A 20848-nucleotide genomic window follows, 5' to 3' on the forward strand; every position below is an offset into this window, starting at 1 on the left:
AGGGGTTATTTATCTGCATGTTATATTCATGATCTGTTTATTGCTAGATGTTCCTTACTAAGCATGTATGAACAGCTGTATGGACAAATTACAGAAATGTTGATATAATTCAGTTAAGTCTTCTGTTTTAATGAGTGCAATGTAAAAACTCGTTTTAAAATTTGACAGGTATCAAATTTTAACAGTATAGTTGATTATAGTTATCTTTATTAAATGTAGTATTTCTCAACATTTTTTCATAACTGAATTCATACAGGTAAAATTGTCTTTGGTATTATTGTAAACAATGTGATTATATCCTACATATAGAATACTGCTGGCCTAGATGATTTTGAGCGGCAAAAAACCCTTGGAACAGGATCATTTGGGAGAGTAATGATGGTGAAACATAAATCCACAGAACAGTATTATGCTATGAAGATATTGGACAAACAGAAGGTTGGTATAATTTGTAGTAGGTTTTGTGCTGCAGAAGAGTTTGATGTAGATGAAGATCTAGTAGCTGTGGCTGAACTGAGTTGCACATACTGTGCTTATTTTTATAACACTTGGATACTAGTGATAATTTAAATGCTTTATTTTCTCTTTTAGCCAGTAGGTTCAGTTCTTGGGATTGTGTAGACTTTGTACAATGGCCAGTAACATTAACAGGCTAAAGAGGCTCTAAGTAGCCTCTAAGTCCAAGGTATTTATAAAATGTTATTGGGTAAATTATTTGCTTAGGTTTTGCATGGTGGCCTGTATGTTTTTTGGCAAAAGCAAAATGTAGTGCTGTAGTATATATAGTGTATATATATATACACTATATATATATATATACACTATATATATATATGTATATATATATACACTATATATATGTATATATAGTGTATATATATATATATATAGTATCTATAGTACTTTTGCAGGATAGTTCAAAAATACCTAGATCAGAAATCAGAAATTCTCAAAATTTTCATTTGTGCACCATAATTGAAATTAAAATTGTCTGCACAAAGAACTTATTTTCCATTCTTGATCCTATGAGGTATTACTTTCTGTATGCTTATTTGTGTAATAGTCCTGTTTCATCTGTAGTAACATTGTAGGTAGAACAGGAGTCTCAGAGCAGCTGTCACATAATGGTCATTTTCTGTGTTGTAAACTTCAGTGCTGTAGTCTGGGCCTGTATTGCTGCTCCAGCCTGATATTTTTTTAGCAATGTCATTTGATAAAATTTAAATTTTAAATTTTACAGTACAGAATCCAGAATTCCAATAAGTATTTTAACAGGATTTATCAATACAGGTGGTTTTTAATAGTTTTGACAAGTTTTTCAAAAGTGCATTATTTAGGTTGGTGGATTCCAAGGTCCTCAATGTTTGTATTTTGTAAGACACTATACATAACTTTCCTGATGTGTAACAAAGATCATATTAAGACAATATTAATCTGGCAAAGAGAACTTAATAATCAGCAACTAACAAACTGAAAATCAGTGTTGCCTCAGTGTGGACTTGTGCACGTAGGCTTTATTACATTTCTGAGTAATTTTATGTAATGGAACTATGGCAGTGACATAGTCAGACTGTTTTGCCTGAGTTGCAGTTCCAGTACTCTTTACATGTGGTTGCAGTCCTGGACCTTGAGTAAGGGGTCATTTAATGAAGGACTGCTTTATAATGGTCTCACAAACAGAAACTAAAACAAACTTGCCTTTTAGTGTCAAACCTGACAGGATTTTTTTTTACACAGAAGAATAATTTTATTTTTTTTTTTGCATCTGAAGCATTGTCCTGTTATAATAGTGTCTAGTTTGTATTTTAAAAAATCCAATTAATTTAAAGCTACATTTCAGTATAGTACAAATAAAGACAGCCCAGACATTTCCACCCATGTGGAAATGTGCCTCAGTATTACCTCAGTCTGGCTGGTGGCATCCTGCAGGCAGAGCATCCCAGTGCTGCACAAAGAGCCCACCACCAAATCTCAGATTCTCAGCTGTTTTTTACTTTGAACCCTTTTTTGTGAATGGCTGAGTTATGATCACTGGAGCAGTTTAGGAAATAACATCTTACGTCAGAATGCTGCCATAAAAATACTCAGAATTGGAAAGTTATCTGGAAAAAGCAAAAAGGTCACATTTTTAACAACTACAGTGGACTTGCAGTAAATTAATCACAGGATTATGACTATGCTTGCATCCAGACATCAGTTTTCTGATCATAAATTAGATGGCTCTGTGTATAATAAGAAGTCTTGATGTGTTCCTTTATGAAATACCTGCTTTTTCAACTTAACTTAGCATAATTATTTATTTATGTATTCTATTAGAAATATGTTAGTAGCTTCCATTAATTTAAAAAAATAGGAGATGGTTTGGTGAGAACACGTTTCCATCTCTTTGTTTATGACGGAAAACATGCAGATGTCCAAAATTGGGCAATGGGCAGACTGTCTATAATTTTTCATTTCCATTTTACTTGAAAGAAAAGGAAAGCATCCAGTGTATGTCTTTGTTATCCAATCTCCAATCTCATGCTTGATTCATAGAACATGAAAAATATGAAATAGATGTTGATGCAGCCGGAGTTTTCTGTGGAAGGATGCTGTTCCTTTGTCTGCCTTGAGTTAGGAAAGCTGTAACGTGCCACTGCTGGATACTTTAATTATGTAACTGTTTTTGGAAAGAAAAAATCATGAGCAAGAGCCTGGGCACAAACAAGCTTCAGAGAATCTGCCATTACCAGACACCATTTGGTATATGGGAGGCTGACACTGGCCATGCCCTGAGCCTGGGCTGAAGTGTGAGCACAGCTGTGTCTGAAGCCCCTTGTGTTAAACAGCAGCTTCAGCCTGGGGTGTTGCTCCATCCCCCTCCAGTGCCTCACTGGGAGGAGATACAGGAACAGGAGGGAAGTCTGGTCTGGCATTGCAGCTGAACACCTCACAGACAACAACCTGGGCTTTCTTGCTTGGATGGACAAGACCATTCCAGCACTTTCTAGGGATGAAGGAGATACTTCCCACAAACTAGTTGATATGAGCAAAACTTTATTTATACCCTAAAGAACTGGAATTCAAAAGAGGCTTAATTTTTTAAAATCATTGTTTCCTTTGTATGATGTTTATTTCAAAACAGTAGTGAGTTTTTATAGCTACTACATTTTGCTTCTAAAAGTTAAATTTAAATACTATTTCAGTAAGGGTTGGAATATCTTGATTATCTCTTATTTATAGCAGTTAGATTTGATTTCCAAACATAAAAACAGACTTACTTTGATCACTCATGTGCATTTTCTTCTGTTTTCCTATGGAGTGAGGAAAAAACCTAACTTTACTTGGAAATCATGCCATTCTGAAAATGGGTTATAGGTAAATTGTGCAATAGGGATTAAATAAAATGGATATAAATGCAATGTTGGGGTCTAACACAGGAAAACTGATTATTAATTGTTGAGAAAGAATAATTATCAGAAACCTGCCACTTGCTGCCTTGTTAGCAGCCTAACATTTTAATGGATTATAAGAAGTAACTTGTTTATAAAAATGGAGATTTTGAATTTGTATTCTCCTTAGTTTTGTCACTAATGTGTGAGCTGTATAAGTCCGTTTACTTCTGTTCATAGGTAACAAAATTCATAATTAACTGTGTCCTACAGTTTCCTACCTTTCATAGCAAAGGGTCCAAAGATCAATGGATTTTATTGAAGTGCTGAGGAAGTATGACCATAATAAACATAAGCAATTAATAGAAAATGCAGGGAGGTTTTCCTTACTGACTCTTACATTCAGCGAGTAGGAAGAAACACTGTAGAGTTGTCTGCCAACCATATTACACAAGTGTTACTCTTTAAAATGTTATTAGACTTTTTAATTCTTTCTTGGTTCTGTTATTGTACTAGGAATCTGTAACGTTTTTAATTTTCTGTAAAGTTACAAATTTGCTTTCAACTAATTGTTTAACACTGAAAAGTTTATCAAGAGCTATAAAATATCACATTTAAGCTGAAGATTGTTTTTTCTCTCCTAGGTCGTCAAACTGAAGCAGATAGAACACACACTGAATGAGAAGAGGATATTACAAGCAGTGAACTTTCCTTTCCTTGTTAAACTGGAGTATTCTTTTAAGGTAATAATTACTTGCAAAGTAGTTGTTGGGTTTCAGGGAAGTGTATGCTTACACTTTCGATATTAACATATATAACTTCTACTGTACAATAGTTCAAGTATTTTTGTTTTCAAAGATGCTTCATTTGGCACTGTTGCCAGGGCTTGAGTAGGAGTGGAGTGCACTCGTGTACACTTCATATACCCCGGTTTATCAGGTAATGTTTGAAAGGATATCTCCAAATAAATAAAAGTTAAATTAAGTTAACCTCCTCAGAGTTTTCTCTTCTCTTGGAGGGCAATTGGATTGTACAGCAAGGGAGCTTTAAGGCATCATTTTACCTTTGAGAGATACCAAAGCATGTCTTCTGTACCACTATATAGAATGGTAAATTTGTAATTGTTCTGCAGGTCATTTTGCTTGAGATTTATACCTGAGCAGGTCTTAATGACAGTTTTAACCATGAAGGACAGAACTTTGAGCTTAGCTTCTAATTTCACGGCAGTATGTACTAGTTAGTCTGTAAAGAAATTGAGAAGCTTTCTAGTTTATGGAGTGATATGTGCCTACTTGTTTTCTTTTTTTTCTTCTTTTATTTTGAAATTTTTAAATGAGCAGATATGTTTTACCTTAATCTTTAGAGGTTTGAGGTTTGGGGCAGGGGCTTTGGAGAAAATACCTCAGGATGTCAGAAGTATTGAAGGGCTCAAGGTCTTGCCTTGCAGTAGGCATCTTACCCTCTTTTCCATCAGGTCTCTTTCACACCAGTCTGCATCTGGACCTCACTGATTATCTTTATCAGATTCACTTTTAAATATGTTTCTTGAGATATGTTTCTTTTGCAGTTTTTCAGGAATTTCTGCCTATGTTGCATTATATTTGTCAATGTCATTGGATGGCTACAATTTTTCATTTTCATTCATTAATTAATGAACTCCTACGAGCTCACTCCACATAGGAGTTGTAGAGACTATAGCATGCCTAATGTGTATTTGTCTGTGTTTACTTGTCTCCTTAATTTCCTTAGGACAATTCTAATTTATACATGGTAATGGAGTATGTTCCTGGTGGAGAAATGTTTTCACATCTAAGAAGAATCGGAAGGTTCAGGTAAGAGTATTAATGAGACCATTCCTTTAAAAAGGCTTAACAGGCATTTGTGATTTGTGCATGATAAATCTTGGAATTCCTATGCATATTGTCACTGAAATTCATGGTAGTTTCTAAAAGTAAAATTTGAAGTCAAAGCTCTGCACTGTGGGATGTGTAGTGTAGATTTGTATGTGTATTTTAGCTACAATAATTTAGGGAATGTATGTATCAATTCTGAAAATGTTTGGTTTTGCTTTTTCTTTGCACAGTAAAAGAACTAGTTAAAAGATACTTACTTTGTCTATCCCTGACAGTTAGGTGGTTGTTTTGGTACCTTAGCATAGGATTGGGGTACTTAATATTCTTTTCATTCTTCACAGTGAACCACATGCACGGTTTTATGCAGCTCAGATAGTGCTAACATTTGAGTACCTCCATTCATTAGACCTCATCTACAGAGATCTAAAGCCTGAAAATCTTTTAATTGATCAGCAAGGATACATCCAGGTATGATATTCTTCATATATTTAGGGAGTGAAGTTTTGTATTGCAGTGTAGATTTAGGTAATTTGAGAAAATGTGTTTAGAATAAATGGTCTATTAGCATGTTTTTGTGGAGAATTCAAATGCTCTACTGTCTAGCAATGGTTAAAACCCTTGAGTTGTACTTCCTCTGACTAAAATTAAGTATGCACAGTAAAGCTGTCTGCAGTTGAGCCAGTTGTCAGGATTTCCCTTGGGGTCTGTGGTGAGAAGTAGGTGATTACATGGCTCTGTTCATCTGACCTATTTTATACGTCTGCCCTAGAACAAGATGAAAGATGCCCTAAAATGTCTGTTTCTGTGTGCTGTTTCAGTAGTTTAGGAAAACCAGCCTAGATATTAGCCCTGACACAATAATACTTAATGTCCATCAGATGAATCCCGCCCTTGGAGAGTCCTAGCACAGCTGGGGCAGGAGCTGAGTTGAGGTCAGCCCTGCGGTGCTCAAATGACAGCTTTGGTTTTACAACAGCCTCTCATGGCACCTTCTCATCTTCCTCTTTGTCTCTTATGTTTTTAGCTAAATAGCAAATGGGAAGGCAGAGTGCAGCAGGCAGCACTCTGCAATGCTGTGCTATCCGTAAACTTAAAAGGAAGTTCTTCCCTCATTGTGTCACCTTTTGCCACAGCAGAATCTAAACAAGAAAATACATAATAAAAATGTTTTAGAGAAGTGTAAAGGATTTATATCTTACGTTATTTATAACTGTAAAATAACTTTGCATGGAGCCTAAGATAACACTGTAGGGAGAAGATCAATACAAGTCCCTTTAACATAGTTGGGGAGCACCGTTAATGTACAGCTGGTTTACTCCATTTGCTGTGACTGCTTTACTCCAGCACTGGCAGCTCTCTCTGTGCAGCAGCATGTTTTTGTAATGGTGGCAGAGGGAGGTTTGTGTTGATCTGTTGATGCTGCAGCTCCAACTTCATTTTTGTTTTGTATTTTAAAACCATTACTGTTTGCCCCGTGTCTGCAGCGTATTCTTCTTACACAGACTGATGTGCATTCCCAAGCACAGAAATTATTCTTTGCTGACTGAAGCAGGTCTCTCCAGTCAGCATGTCACCCATTCCATTCAGTTCCAGCTGCTGATGCTGTTGTTTCTACCAAAAATGAAGAAAAGCTGCATTGATAGTTCAGCTTCTTTAGTTGTGACATTAATGTAAAGCAACATCAGCACTGGCTATTGTACAATTAGCAGCAATTCTCGTTTGGTACAGTATGGTTTCGCAAGGAATGGGTTGAAATTGAAACAAAGAAGGAAGAAACAAAAGAAACAAGCATAGACTTGGTAGCTTGAAACTGATCCCAGAATTCCACATGTAATTACCTGGTTTCTATATGTATTCTACTGTATGGTCCAGAAAAAAACACAGTATGATATTGCATACAGAGTTCTGAAAACTTACTGTAGAAAACATGACAAATGAAATGAGGAATTTATAATGTCCCAGTACTTGCCATTTGTGAATACAGTTATTGCTACATTTCCCCCCCCAGGCCCTCAAATAAACAAACTTGATTCTGGTGATGCTTTCAGAGATATTCAGAATCAGAAGTTACTGGAAGACCTCTTCTATGTTGTCTTATTCCCACACTAATTTTACATATGACCTTTATAAACTTATGCAATAAAATTCTGGACTGGGGGATATAGTGCCCTTTTTGTGATTCATTTATTTGTTAAGTAGAGGAAAAGATAAGTATCCTGTTTATATTCTTCAAATTTTCAGCATTACAAACAGTCTGATGTTAAAATATAAGAAAAAATAATAATGTAATTGCAGTACATGTGGAAGATTAGTAAGCCATAGTTTCCACTGATTTTTAAGATTATAAATAGAAGCTGGTGTCAGGGTAATAATACATATTTTGTGTTCCTTTTTAATTTTATCATGAGACCTATTTATCTGAATTAGAAGTACTAGGAAGACTGACTAATAAAGGTACATCTGACTATATGATACTACATGATTTGAGAAATAAATTTTCCCTTGTAAAAAACGGCTTTCCAAAATATTTCAAAAGTACTTAATTTTAAATTTCTTTGTAGCAATGCACTTACAATCAATTTATTTCTTCTGATGACAGGTCACGGACTTTGGCTTTGCAAAAAGAGTAAAAGGCAGAACTTGGACGTTATGTGGGACTCCAGAATACCTGGCACCTGAAATAATTCTCAGCAAGGTACTTTGTTTTATTACTCAGCCATGTATTTGATATAGTTAAATCGTCTCACTCAGTTTTCAAGCTCTGAGGGATAAACAGTTGCTGATACTTCCAAAAATTAAATCTTGTCTAGTCAATTGACAAATTGACAAGGGATACAAAATGCAGTCATTACATTGTAAATATTTGTTAAGTATACCAAAGCTTATGCCAGGTAAGGAATTGTCACATAACTGTGCCAAACTTTCTACATATGCTTGCCACGTAACTTGTGAGGGGTAAAGAGATTTAAAGAACCTGAAATGAAGTTATTTAGCTAACATGCTTATCAGAAGAACAGATCAGAGTGATTACATTCTGAAGTGTTAACACACTAGAACAAGAACCCTAGAGGTAACAAGAGCTGTGTATGGGATGAATCAGTAGTCATTACATAATTAGGTGCAGAGTTTCAGGTTTAAGGCAGTTGAAGCTGTCATCAAATCAAACATGACAATCCACTAGATTTACATGTAAAGCACATGCAATCTAAGCTGACCGTAGATCTGTTTGTCTATTACTTGCATTAAGTGTTCCAGCATGAAAAGGTATTATTCTTCCTATAGCTGTTTAACTGTAGCACCGAATGTTTTGCAAATGGAAAATACATAACTGTTTACTCTATAAAACAATCATAGTGCATAATGTTAAAGTACACCTTTAACATGTGCTTTAATTAAATACCCTTTGGAGATCGTCAGAAGTGAACAAAATATACTTCTGTTTGAGGGAAAAATGTTTGTTGTTTGCATGGCTTTTTTCCCCTGTGCAGCAGAAGAAATTGCAATGCATATACTACAATGTTTTCAAAATAGATTTTCCTGAAAGACTGAGTCTGAGCCCTGAGCTTTGTAAAAAATATCAGAGAACTTATATGAAATGGATGCGTTCAGTTGTTTCTTTGTCTTTAGTAACATTCAATAGGACCTACTAATGGTTTAAGGTTCAGGCTTTTAAGATCAGATCATAAATGATTCTAACAACTAATTAACTAAACTTTTATGCTCTTGTAGCTGATTAACTACATATGAAATGGAATGTTCCAAAATGCGGATAATCAAGTGAAATGGTGACAGTGTTCAATAGAGGAAATATTGTTATGTATGTTGTAATAAAGAAATTTTCTTAAGTTAGGAAGAATTATCAGTCTATAACAAAATTGTTTTGATTTTAAATAAGTTGTGCCCATTTACACAGGAGTGTAAAGAAATCACTGACACTTATCACAGGAATGTGTACAGAATGCTTTATTTCTATCACTCTTTCACTGTCATTCACGTATTAGGTTTTAAGCGTATTGCTTTTGGAATCTGTGAATGCCAGTTTGGTTGGAGTCAGGTTGTCAGTTCTGCATTAAATGAACAATAATGTATTTGCTTTCTACATATTCCATAAATATATAGATTTGTACTGAAAATCCTAGCCTGTGTTAGAAGCTGTACTAATAGTGGCATGTTTCATTTCATTCAGGGTTACAACAAGGCAGTGGATTGGTGGGCGCTAGGAGTGTTAATCTATGAAATGGCAGCTGGATATCCCCCATTCTTTGCAGATCAGCCCATTCAAATTTACGAGAAGATTGTGTCTGGCAAGGTGGGTTAAGGCTCTGGGTGTTTTCACAAATGCAGTTCTTTTTATAGAACCTGGTTTTTGGTGGAGGAAATGCAGAATTCACAGGCCACTAGACAGTGAGAAATTTGAAAAGGACCTAGGAGAAGTTTGTAATGTACATTTCATAAGTACAGACATTGTTCTTTGAAAACCAAAGTTATAAAAATCTGTTCCCTGCCTTCAAATTTAAAATGCAAGTTACTAAATTTACAGACATTGTGGTATTATATCCTTTTATGCTTGGATTAAAGTGATCCAATGACTATTAACGACGACTTAGCTGTGTGCTTAATTTGCCTAGCTATTTTCTATAATTGTTTTTGCAATTTTTGAGAAGCCCTAAAGAGTTTCCATCATTCCTAGGTCTCTTTACTTCCATGGTCTTATAGGTACACATGTCTAGTGTTGTTTGGCTTACATTGTTATATAAAATTTCTGAAAAGTGTTTCCAATGTTCCCCTTTTATTTTTCATTGATATCTCTTAGTGTGCTAGATAACTGCAAAATATAGTCATTCTATTATTTCCCTGCCAGCCAGTGTTGATTCTTTGTGCTCACTTGATTTGTTACTGTTGTCTCTTCCTTGCCCCTACATAGGCTCATGCTCATTGTAAAGAAATCTTTTTCTTCTAAAATATTTTTCTTCTAAAAAAAAATTATTGGGCCTTTTTTGTAGTTTTATCTAATTGGCTTGACATCTGTAAAAGGTCATCTACCTTTCTTACTGAGTCCATAGATGGACTACAGCAGAAGCAGCACTGGAGATCAACTCTGGAAACTGCAATTCAGTCCTCAGCTGGCAATTGAGTTAATATTTCCATACTTCTCAGTGGTCTAGATATTATAGTCATTAAACCTGTGAATTTCTTGTAATCTACAGTAGAACAGTATTGGTAGGCATACTGAAGCAGGGTCCTTGATAACTGGACTTCTTGATTTTTTGAAATGCTTTTATGTTAATTAATTCCATGATCTCTATTTAAATCATAACTGATCAGCTCAATATTGGGAGTGTCAAAGACTGAGACTATGAGAATGACAAAGGCAGCTTTCTGCCTGTTCTTTTCCCCTTCCTTCTCTCTGCCAACTCAAATGGTGTCAGTAGATCATTTGTTAGAAAAACCCTTTGTAATTACATCCCACGACTCATCTTCAAATATCCTTTAGCCAGGTTTGAATGAATTGCCAGTCACTAGTGTGCTGTCTTCAAATAGTGCTGTTATGTAAGGCTTCTGATGCTGCTGCATTTAGTTATGAGAAACAGATTGCAGTACAGCATAAAGTTCCAGATTGACTTTTCATATATGATTGCTAAATGTACAGTTATTTCAGATCATATCTTTGTATACATATGCTGTATATATATGCTATATACTGTGTCTCCTCTGTGTGTGTATATATAATATAATCTAACAATTTATACCTAGAAAATAGCTGAGAATGTCTTGAGATGATGTGTTGTTAAAACACCAAATTAAACTTAGATTTTAGATCACTGTTACATTAAATTAGTATCTTGCCCCCTAGAAACTTCCAGTTCAAGAAATCGTAGATGGGTAATGCTACTGATAAAGGCTTTGTGAAACAGAAATATATGTGCAACAGTAATCTCTCTCTTCATGCATTCCTGCTTGATTTGATTTTAGAAGAAAGAAAGAAAATTGCCATTCTGTTTTCCCTTTGTGTCAAGTTGTTTCCCTTCACAGGGGAAAGAATCAAATTTGTATCATATTTGTTAATTTTAGGTGAGGTTCCCATCACACTTCAGTTCAGACCTAAAGGATCTTCTAAGAAATTTACTCCAGGTAGATTTGACCAAACGATATGGAAATCTCAAGAATGGTGTAAATGACATAAAGAATCACAAGTGGTTTGCAACTACAGATTGGATTGCCATTTATCAGAGAAAGGTAAGACCCTTCCTGATCAAAACTATTACAGGTCTTTAAGGGATTTAAAAATTCTGATTGTTGTGTTTAATTTTTATTTCCTAGATCTGTGACTTTAAATTGAGAAAGGGTGAAAGTAGTTTAATCTTTTAAGTTTCCAAAGGATATGCAAAGATTGAATTATGTTTGTTTCTTGTGGATATTTTAGCCTGGACCTCTGTGTACATTCACATTCTCATTAACACACATGCTGTGCATTAGTCTATTTCTGGATTATCTCAGGACAAGGCATCTCCTGCCTCTCTCACATTTTGTTTAACCCCTGCTATAGTGGCATCTATAAATACTCCTCCACAGCAGAAATGAATTTGTTTTCCTTTCCAGCCAGCTCTTAGCACTCAGACTGTGCTTCAGTGTGGAGAAGCTCATGCCAAAGCTTGAGCTTTTCTTTTTTTCTCCTAAAGCAACCTGCTCCCTCTGTAAAAAAAGCTAGAGATAAGTGATAATATTTAAAGAAATTGGTTTGAATTTGAAATGCTAACAGTCTTGACTATAGAGGCATGAACTTGCTGCTGTAACAGCAGTATTTTAAGGGCCAAACCTAAATACTAACAATAGTTTATAAAAAGAAACTGGTTGTTTGGCTACACAAACTGACAGTACATTTGTTGAATTATTCACTAATGTATTAATTACTAGAAGACAGGGTACAATTAATGCATCCTGTATTCCTTGCATTAAGTATAGATATTTTTAAGAAAATATTCCTCATTGTGGAATTCCAATTATCTGTTCTTCACTTTCTCAATGCCTCTTTGCAAGGCAGATTTATATGCACCAAGATTTGTTTCCCAGTATGCTGTTTGGGAACACCCAGACCCCATAATATTAACAGTGTTTCAATACTGTGCTAAATACTCTTAGCATTGCTAGTGTACTATAGACAATTACTTTCACATAAATAAAATATATTTTTAAATGTTAAGAAGTAGTAGAGTCAGAATAGCTATTACTAGATTTAAAGGGTTGTGAAAACTGATACTGAGTAAGTTTGAAGCTTCTAATTATAAAGAATAAATACTGAAACAACAGTGTGGATTGTAATAGCATTCAAGTAGTCACAGAAATACAGCAATAAAACTTAGACTTATACTAGTTTTTCACAGTGGCTGTTGCCACAGCATGTATTCTTCTGAATAAACATAGTGTTCCTTGGCAGCAAATGTCATGTGAATGGGTTGGGGTTTTTTTGGGGTTTTGTTTGTTTGTTTGTTTGTTTGCGGGGGGTGGGGGGTGGGTTGGTTTGTTTGGTTGGTTTTTTGGTTTTGTTTTTTTTTTCTAATGGCTACAGTCATAAGTAAATCAGTCGATTACTTAATATTTTGGACAGAGAGTCACAAAATATGCTGATTTGGAAGGGATCCACAAGGATCATCCAGTCTAACTCCTGGCCCTGCATGGGACCCCAGGAGTCACACCTCGTGCCAGACAGCATTGTCCAAACGCTTCTTGTGCTTCTCAGGCTGATGCTGTGACCGCTGCCCTGGGGAGCTGCTCAGTGCCCAGCCACCCTCTGGGTGAAGGCTTCTCCTGATACCCAGCCTAAACCTGCCTGACTCAGCTTCAGGCCGTGCCCTGGCTCCTGTCACTGTCCCTGAGCAGAGATCAACCCTGCCGCTCCTCCTCCCCTCACGAGGAAGTTGTGGCTGCAGTGAGCTCTGCCCTCAGCCTCCTCCAGCCTGAACACACCCGGTGCCCTCAGCTGCCCTCACAGCTTCCCCTCAAGGCCCTTCACCATCTTCATGGCCCTCCTCTGGACACTCTCTAGCAGTTCAATGTCTTTCTTACACTGTGGCACCCAAAGCTGCCCCCAGCACTCGAGGTGAGGCTGCCCCAGTGCAGAGCAGAGCAGGACAATCCCCTCCCTTGCCTGGCTGGGGATGCTGGGCCTGATGTCCCCAGGACAGGGTTGCCCCTGCTGGCTGCCAGGGCACTGCTGGCTCAACTCGCCATCAACCAAGACCCCCAGGTTCCTTTCCACAGCTGCGCTCCAGCCTCTTGTGTCCCAGTCTGTCTATACATCCAGGGTAGCCTCATCCCAGGTGTATTATCTGGTACTTCCCAATGTTGAACTTCATACACTTGCTGATTGTCCAGTCTTCTAATTTGTCAGAGTCTCTGCAGAGCCTCCCTGCCCTCCACAGAGTCAACAGCTCCTACCAGTTTTCTATGGTCTATGAACTTACTTAGTATCCCTTCCACTTCTGCATACAAATCATTTATGAAGATGTTCAAGAGCACAGGGCCAAGTATTGAGCCCTACAGAGCCCAGCTAGTGACAGCTCACCAGTCTTATGTCATCCCATTCACTGTAACCTTCTGTGCCCCACCTGTGAGCCGGTTGCTCATCCATTGCAGGATATACAATCAAGTCTTCCTTTCTTTATATGTTTTCATATGTATTAATACACTGCCTGATAAGATGGTTGTGCTTAGGTCCAAACAGGTATTTCCACTAAAAGCCATTGTTATCTCCTGCAATCTTCCTTTCTTTATATGTTTTCATATGTATTAACACACTGCCTGATAAGATGATTGTACTTAGGTCCAAACAGGTATTTCCACTAAAAACCAGTGTTATCTCCTGCAATCTCTTTTTAGCAATTTCCATCAGGAAGATAATAGGAAAAGGTCTGACATGTCTCATTTGAAAGTGTTCTAAAGTTCAAGCAGTAAATGAGGTATTTTCTGTGCTCTGAGTTTTCTTGTAAGAAAGTAACTGAAAATCAATTTAAGAAGACACAGAGACAGAATTTAGATACTGATAATGTGTGTCTTTGTAGGCCAGGTATGTACACAGACTGTGTTCACTCAGTCTAAATCGCTGAATCGTATTTTAAGACTAAGAGGGTTTACACATGACAATTGCACGCACAAATGCACAAGTTACTGTTATTCTTGGCAGCGTATAATGGCATTGCCCACAGTTTGGAGTTTAATTTTGTTACTCTGTGCTGTACCTGTTTAATTTACTGACCTACACATGCAACACACCCCGATTATCTGCAGTCTACCTGGGGGCACAGTGTGGTGTGATCCTCTGCCGCAGCTGGAGCTGTGCCTGCCCTGTTTTGTTGTCTCCCCACCATTCTGCCTACTCCTTAAGATGTTTGGGAGACAGATAATTGTCTGATTACTTTGTGCTTCCAGGTTTGAATTTGCATAACCTGCATAATTTTGTTGTAATTTTGCTTACCCTACAGTACAGTCTTTGAGTGACTCCTTCAAGTCATTGCTTGTGTCTCATTGTGGCCTAGTTTTTAGAAGGCTTTCACTTCTCACTTAGGTCCTAGGAGGAACTTCATAAAAGATGCAGAACAAATTCTTTTCCACTTGTATTAGGTTAGTTTTTATTTGGAAATAGATAATTGTTATTAAGTAGGATGGAGAGGCATTCAAAACTTGCCAAAGATTTCTGTGTAGCGGTGGTGGCAATCAGTGTCCTCCATGTCCTGTGCTAATGAGCTGGAAGGAGCAGGATCGCCTCTGCAAGGAGAGGACTAATCTTTGTTTTGAAGAGGAAGTAATTTTTTAATGAGGTCTGTCAGCAAGAGATTAGTCTTTTTCAATTTAGATTCACACATCTAGGCCTGTACCTTCTTAGATTGGTTTTATGTGCCACAATTTAAATCTGTAATACCTGATCTCTTGGCAGGATCTGAGAATTAATGAGTATTGCTGTGCTCTTTATTACAATGTAAAATCTATTGGTATTTGGCCAGTAACATTTCATGTGCCTTTTTGTGTTTCTTACCAATACAGGTAGAAGCTCCATTCATACCAAAGTGCAGAGGTCCTGGAGATACCAGCAACTTTGATGACTATGAAGAAGAAGATATTCGTGCTTCTCTAACAGAAAAATGTGCAAAAGAATTTGCTGATTTTTAGTAGGAGTAAGAGGACAAGATGACATCAGGGCTCACATTGGGATCTTTGCACTCTGTTAACAGATGAGGTGGAGCTGAGACCATCATATGTCAAAACAGTTACCTAGTTACTTCATTCCACAAAGCTGACTGAGGTCTTTATTGCCATCTTCCATGTGTGCAGTTTGCACCAACCCTTCTAACTAGGCACAATTAAGCAAGCACTGTTTGTGCAGTAACACAGAATAATAGACCACTTTCCTACTTAACTTTGGTTTCTGTCGTTCTTTGTTTCTGTGTATTGTTCATTTTCCCCCTTTGAAATGAAGTAGTTTTTTACCCAAGAATGCTCCATTTTATTTTGAATAATGTATTATTTGTGTGAGTGAAATGGAAGGTGTTGCGGCTAGTGTGATTTAGACTGAAGTGAAAGATAAATGTTGCTTCTAGTCTGTGCCAGCCAATAATTCATGTCTGTCTTGTGTCTGATGCTACAATTTATAATAATTTTTTAGTAGCTCAGACTAAACCTAGCCAACATTTTTAGCATTTTTGAAGGTAGTATTTATCGCCATATAAATGTCTGCTAAATTAACTTAAAAACATTTCTTCCTGGAGGCTGACCAAAATTCAGTAGAATCAATTGGATGGCTTAAGTAGGGGACAGTAGCTAGACCCCGTGCCTTGGTTTTCTACATCCCTGCAGTTTTCCTCACTGCCTCCTTCCTTTGTATTTCCCACCTAGGCAGTAGGCAAGTTGCCATAACCAGACTGTACCATGGAGAGCTTACAGTCTCACGAGAGGGAGTAATTCCATCTGGTCTGGACTTTGGACCATATTAAACCAAGTCAACGTACCAGCATTTCAGTTGGCAGGTGTGAAATTCCTTGTTTAAGATCAAGAACCCTAAACTCTTAAAGGAAGTTTTGGTCAGTACTGTAGAGAATTCATTTTGATTCACATTTTCTTCTTCATTTTTTTCTTATTTTTTTAAAGTAGCCAATGTTTTGGCTCCCAAAGTATTCCTTGCTTCAAGCCTTTTTTTGTTTAAAAAAGGCATCCATTAGAGTAAAAACCATCATGCCACAGAAAGCAAAATGCGCTCTGCCATTAGCTATGAAAAACAAATGGTTTAGCAACTGCAAAATAATGTTCTAGATGCATCGCTGGATGAACACGGTTATTTTTTGTTAGCTGTTAAGAATAAGAGGTTATTGCCAAGTTTTTATTCTGGTATACTATATTAGTAAACTGAGGATGGAGTACTGCTACAATCATTTTCTTTTTAATTACAGCACTTCATTCATGAAGAAAAGAGATAAAGTTTAAAAACTGCAACAGCTGAGTTTATTTTAGTTGCGTTGTGTCTTCATTTCTAACCTACTTTCTTTCAATCAATCAGAATGTATGGTCACACAGATACAAGTATTTGGGTTTAATTATGTTTTGTATACTCTCACCAACTGACTTAAAAGGTATTGCTACCATGTGCTAGCTTTGGGCACTTTTACACATTTATTTCAATGTTAATAATCAGCGGCTCAGCACTTTTTTTGGGGTTGCTTTTAAACTTATTCATAGTAGTTTCATTTGAACACTTGGTTCTGGCTGTCTCAGTGACCTGTCTTAAAACAGCACATCTAAAAGTTTAAACTAGACTCATGTTTTATGATAAATTTACATGCATACAAGGATGATTTGTTTTTTTTAAAAATGAGCTATATTGATACATAGCCATTGGATTTGTTTGAATGCCAGTGCAAATAAACAGCTGGCGTTCCTTCCTTTTAATCTGTACGATGCTCCTAAAAGAAAGGCCTTTGTAGACATTTTACAAAAGAGTATGAAGCATACCACCCAATGTTCTGTCTGTTTAGGTTGTTGAGCATTTTTGCACAACGTCATTAGGAGGCTGACACCGAATACAGTCTTTGTCCACCCATATTTACATACATGCAAGAAAAGTATAAGATACTTTGCTGTAGCAAATTTTATGTAACAAAGATATATCGTCACATTAATAAATTTAAAGAAATCCTTTGTATGAAAATGTTAAAATCTTTTGTATTTCATTTAGACCAAGGACATGCTGCTGTATGCTAGCTGTATGCGATAAATTCTACAGTAACTTTGTTGTCGTTTATGAACTTTAAAAGATTTTAATAAATGTTGAAGATCACAATTTGATTCTGTTATGATTTTAATTTTTAATCATTACATTTATAGTTCTAGAAAGGTTCAAAGATTTTTCTGTTCTGTAAAATACTGTAATCATTCATCTTGCGTGTACAATAAGACAAAAATCTAGGAAATTGGTTCTGACATGTGTGTCTGATATCCAGATTAAATTCTACACGGGCATAAGTCATCATAATGCCATGATATTATGCTATTTTTTAATTTTATGAAAATCCTGTTAGAAAGTAAAACACTTTTCCAATATGGCATAATAGACTTCAGTATGGAAATGAGATTCTATTTTGGAAAAGGAGGGGAAGTGTGCAATTTCCAAGGCATTAGTGAGTACATTTGACAATGTGACTATTATACAACCCTCTCATTTAAACACAGTCATGAAATATAACTACGGAATATTATGTTACCTGTATTTAATTTGAAAAATCCTTTTCACAATATGGAAAAATTGTATATCTATGACAGTAGAAGCTTGTTAATTTTACACATTTGAGGAATTAAGTGTTGAACTATATGGTATATTTTAATTGTACTCTAGTTGTATGTAACTTTCATTTCCAACATAAAGGATTGTATCTCATTAAGTAAATTGCTTTTTTTATTATCTTGTCAGTTGCATTAAAACCCTTATTTTTAAATCCTTTAAAGTATTTTACTAATTTTTGCAAATAATTAGATGTTTTTAAGTGCTGCAATAGTGTGCAATAGTAAACATTTATATACAGAAGTGCAAATTAAATTATGTACAACACTTGTGCTGCTTCTTTGTGAATCAGAATGTCGTATGATGACAGTTGTTGCACCTCCCCACATGTGAGCAGGGTTTGAGAGAAAGAGGAAAAGGTTGTGAAACCTACTACACATATGAGTTGGGCCACAGTAAGCTTTACACTAACTAGGGTGTCTGGAGAAGGTAGTGTGGAGAACATTAAAGGCACTATGAGAAGTCTTGGACTTCTTAGACAATCAAAAGCAAGCAAGGTGATCATCAGCTTCAGTATTGTTCGTCTTCATTTTATTTTCATTCAGACTCGATGCTTTTTATTAAAGATAATTGCCTGTTTTTAGACTGTCTACAGATCCCGCTGTACAAACTTTGTGCTGTGTCTCATTGTGCTGTGAAACAACTGATAGAAGTAAAGACTGTTCATGGTCTTGGCATTGTCTGTCTTGAGGCTTTTTCTGCAAGTGCTGTTTGGAGAGGCTGTGGTGCCTGCTCTGTAATGCAGCTCCTCCTCTTCCCACTGTCTGAGCCGAGCTGTGGCCTCTGTGTTTCTGCTGCTTATGCTTGCGACTGCGGTCTTGTGTCTTGGTTTCCTGGTACAACTGCTACATTACATTTTAAAGACCTTTTTACTTTTTCTAAAGCTGAGTTACAAACCTGCAAAAATACAGTCTTCCTGCTTTTACTACAGCTCCTAAACAAGCAGAGCATGCTGAGCCACAGATTTGAAGGTGTCATTCGAATCTGTTCTGATTTGCTGCATAAGGAAGACTTATCCCAGATCAGAATTGAAGAACCATTCCATAAGAAACTGGTAAAAACCCAATTCCATTCTCTAGCTGAGGTGCATATAGCTCATCTGGATCAGTTCAATGATATTTAAAAACCAGAGAGAGTTTGACCACCACAGTTTTACAAGTGTGGGTCTTGCATACATTTTAAAAAAGTTTTTCATTGAAAGGTATTTTCATGAGGTATTGACTGATTTAACTTCTTTAACAAAAAGGTAAAATATGAGCACCTAACTTCAAGCTGGGCAGTAAAAGGGTTAGAACTCCACAAGGATGTTTAAATGCCTTATAGATAGTAAGTGTTTGACATCTTATATAGGGATTATGTGATGTGTTGGATTTTTTCAGAAGTGTAAGATGGGTACCTATAGACAAGACAGGATCTCAAAGATATCTTCCCTTTCTAACTTCTGAATTTGATGGTGAATAAAAGTATGAATTAAATCTGAGATCTAGTCACATTTTTACCTCTTTTTTATTGTTTGGATTTGGGGAAGGGTATCGTATGATAAAAAGGGATGCCTGAAGGAAACTTGCATATATGGAAAATGTATTTTATTTTTATAATTGACTAGTACAAAAAGTGTAGTCCCTAAGAGGGATAAAAACAGCTTGAGGTTTCTATAACATCATTAGGATCAGTTCCCAACAGTGTTTCAAAGCCAGTAAAAATTCCTTTAGAATCCTCACAGCTTCATTGTGCTGTTCCCCCCCTTGGAGGGTCAAGTAGCAATGTCTTTGCAAAAACACATTCCTAAGAAATGTGTATGTATGGCTCTTTGCTTTGAAGCTTTAAAGAAACATAGCTGTGGTGTTCATTGACATGAGCTGCTGTCAGTGAAGCACAAATGGAAGACCCAGTGACAAACTTGCACATTTCTTACTGCTGCTAAGCTTACAGGTCTAGATTGTTATGGAACACTGGCAATCTAATGTCTGATGGCAAGGCTGCAGCACAAAAACTCTTCAGGATGAAAGGTTGTTGGAGTTTGAGGAGAGAGATCAGTGATCTGTTCCATCTGTATGCAACCACAGTAACAGGTGTTTTCCTTTGCTGGAAAGTTGTTACCAGAGACTTCTTCCTTTACCTTTGCTTCCAAGGTGCTGTGGAAGATTAGAGACACAGCTGTAGCTATGTTGACACAAATGGAGCAAGGTCTCAGCCTGGCAAGCAGTGTGGTACCTTCTGAGTGTGTTTAGTACATTCCAGGAGAAATTCCTGCTGACTAGGGCAACAAAGAGAAAATTGGAATGCTGGAAAGGCTTGGTTAACTGAAATTTTTCCCCCACCAAGGTAATTTGATTCAGTTGAAGGAAAAAAAAAAAAACAAACATCCAAGACCTCACTTAGATTTAGTGGTGTATTAATGCTTTGGTCTACACAGCAATATCACAAGAATACCAGAATATTGTTCTTTACTTTGTATCTACATTGCTACTTTGAATGTGTATGTAGTTACCTAAATAACAGTTCAACAAAATGAATGCTTGATTGGGATGTCCTTTCACTTTCTCCTGTCTTTGCCATCCTTCTACTTGATGTTTGCATGAACTGGGGATCTGAGTGTCAGGACTCTGTTAATGATAGGTAATACCTTGGTTAAGAAAACATGATTCACCTATCTCACAGGCATGTTAATTCAGGTTAAGCAACCAATATGTAATCATTTTATAAATGCCCAGTGTTTATAAAGTATCTGTTTTCAACTGCCCATCTAAACAAAGGCCCTGTGTGTCCTCAGTTAATACATTCTTTATTTCCCTTTTTCT

The 20848-nt window shown here is 36.5% G+C and overlaps 1 protein-coding gene across 5 annotated transcripts in view; it reads left to right on the forward strand.

Moving 5' to 3' along the window:
- Window positions 1-18314, forward strand: part of PRKACB (protein kinase cAMP-activated catalytic subunit beta) — an 84719-nt gene extending 66405 nt beyond the window's left edge. For all 5 annotated transcript variants that reach the window (XM_021527114.4, XM_021527089.3, XM_021527124.4 and 2 more), the window contains 8 exons: window positions 310-438; window positions 4016-4114; window positions 5121-5203; window positions 5566-5692; window positions 7824-7919; window positions 9411-9533; window positions 11297-11461; window positions 15263-18314. In XM_021527114.4, the coding sequence (XP_021382789.1) occupies window positions 310-438; window positions 4016-4114; window positions 5121-5203; window positions 5566-5692; window positions 7824-7919; window positions 9411-9533; window positions 11297-11461; window positions 15263-15388 (948 nt within the window). In that variant the 3' untranslated portion in view covers window positions 15389-18314. The remainder of the gene's footprint in view (window positions 1-309; window positions 439-4015; window positions 4115-5120; window positions 5204-5565; window positions 5693-7823; window positions 7920-9410; window positions 9534-11296; window positions 11462-15262) is intronic.
- The last annotated feature ends 2534 nt before the right edge of the window (window positions 18315-20848 follow it).

The sequence above is a fragment of the Lonchura striata genome, chromosome 8, assembly GCF_050655825.1.
Source record: "Lonchura striata isolate lonStrDom1 chromosome 8, ASM5065582v1, whole genome shotgun sequence".
NCBI classification, from domain to species: domain Eukaryota; kingdom Metazoa; phylum Chordata; class Aves; order Passeriformes; family Estrildidae; genus Lonchura; species Lonchura striata.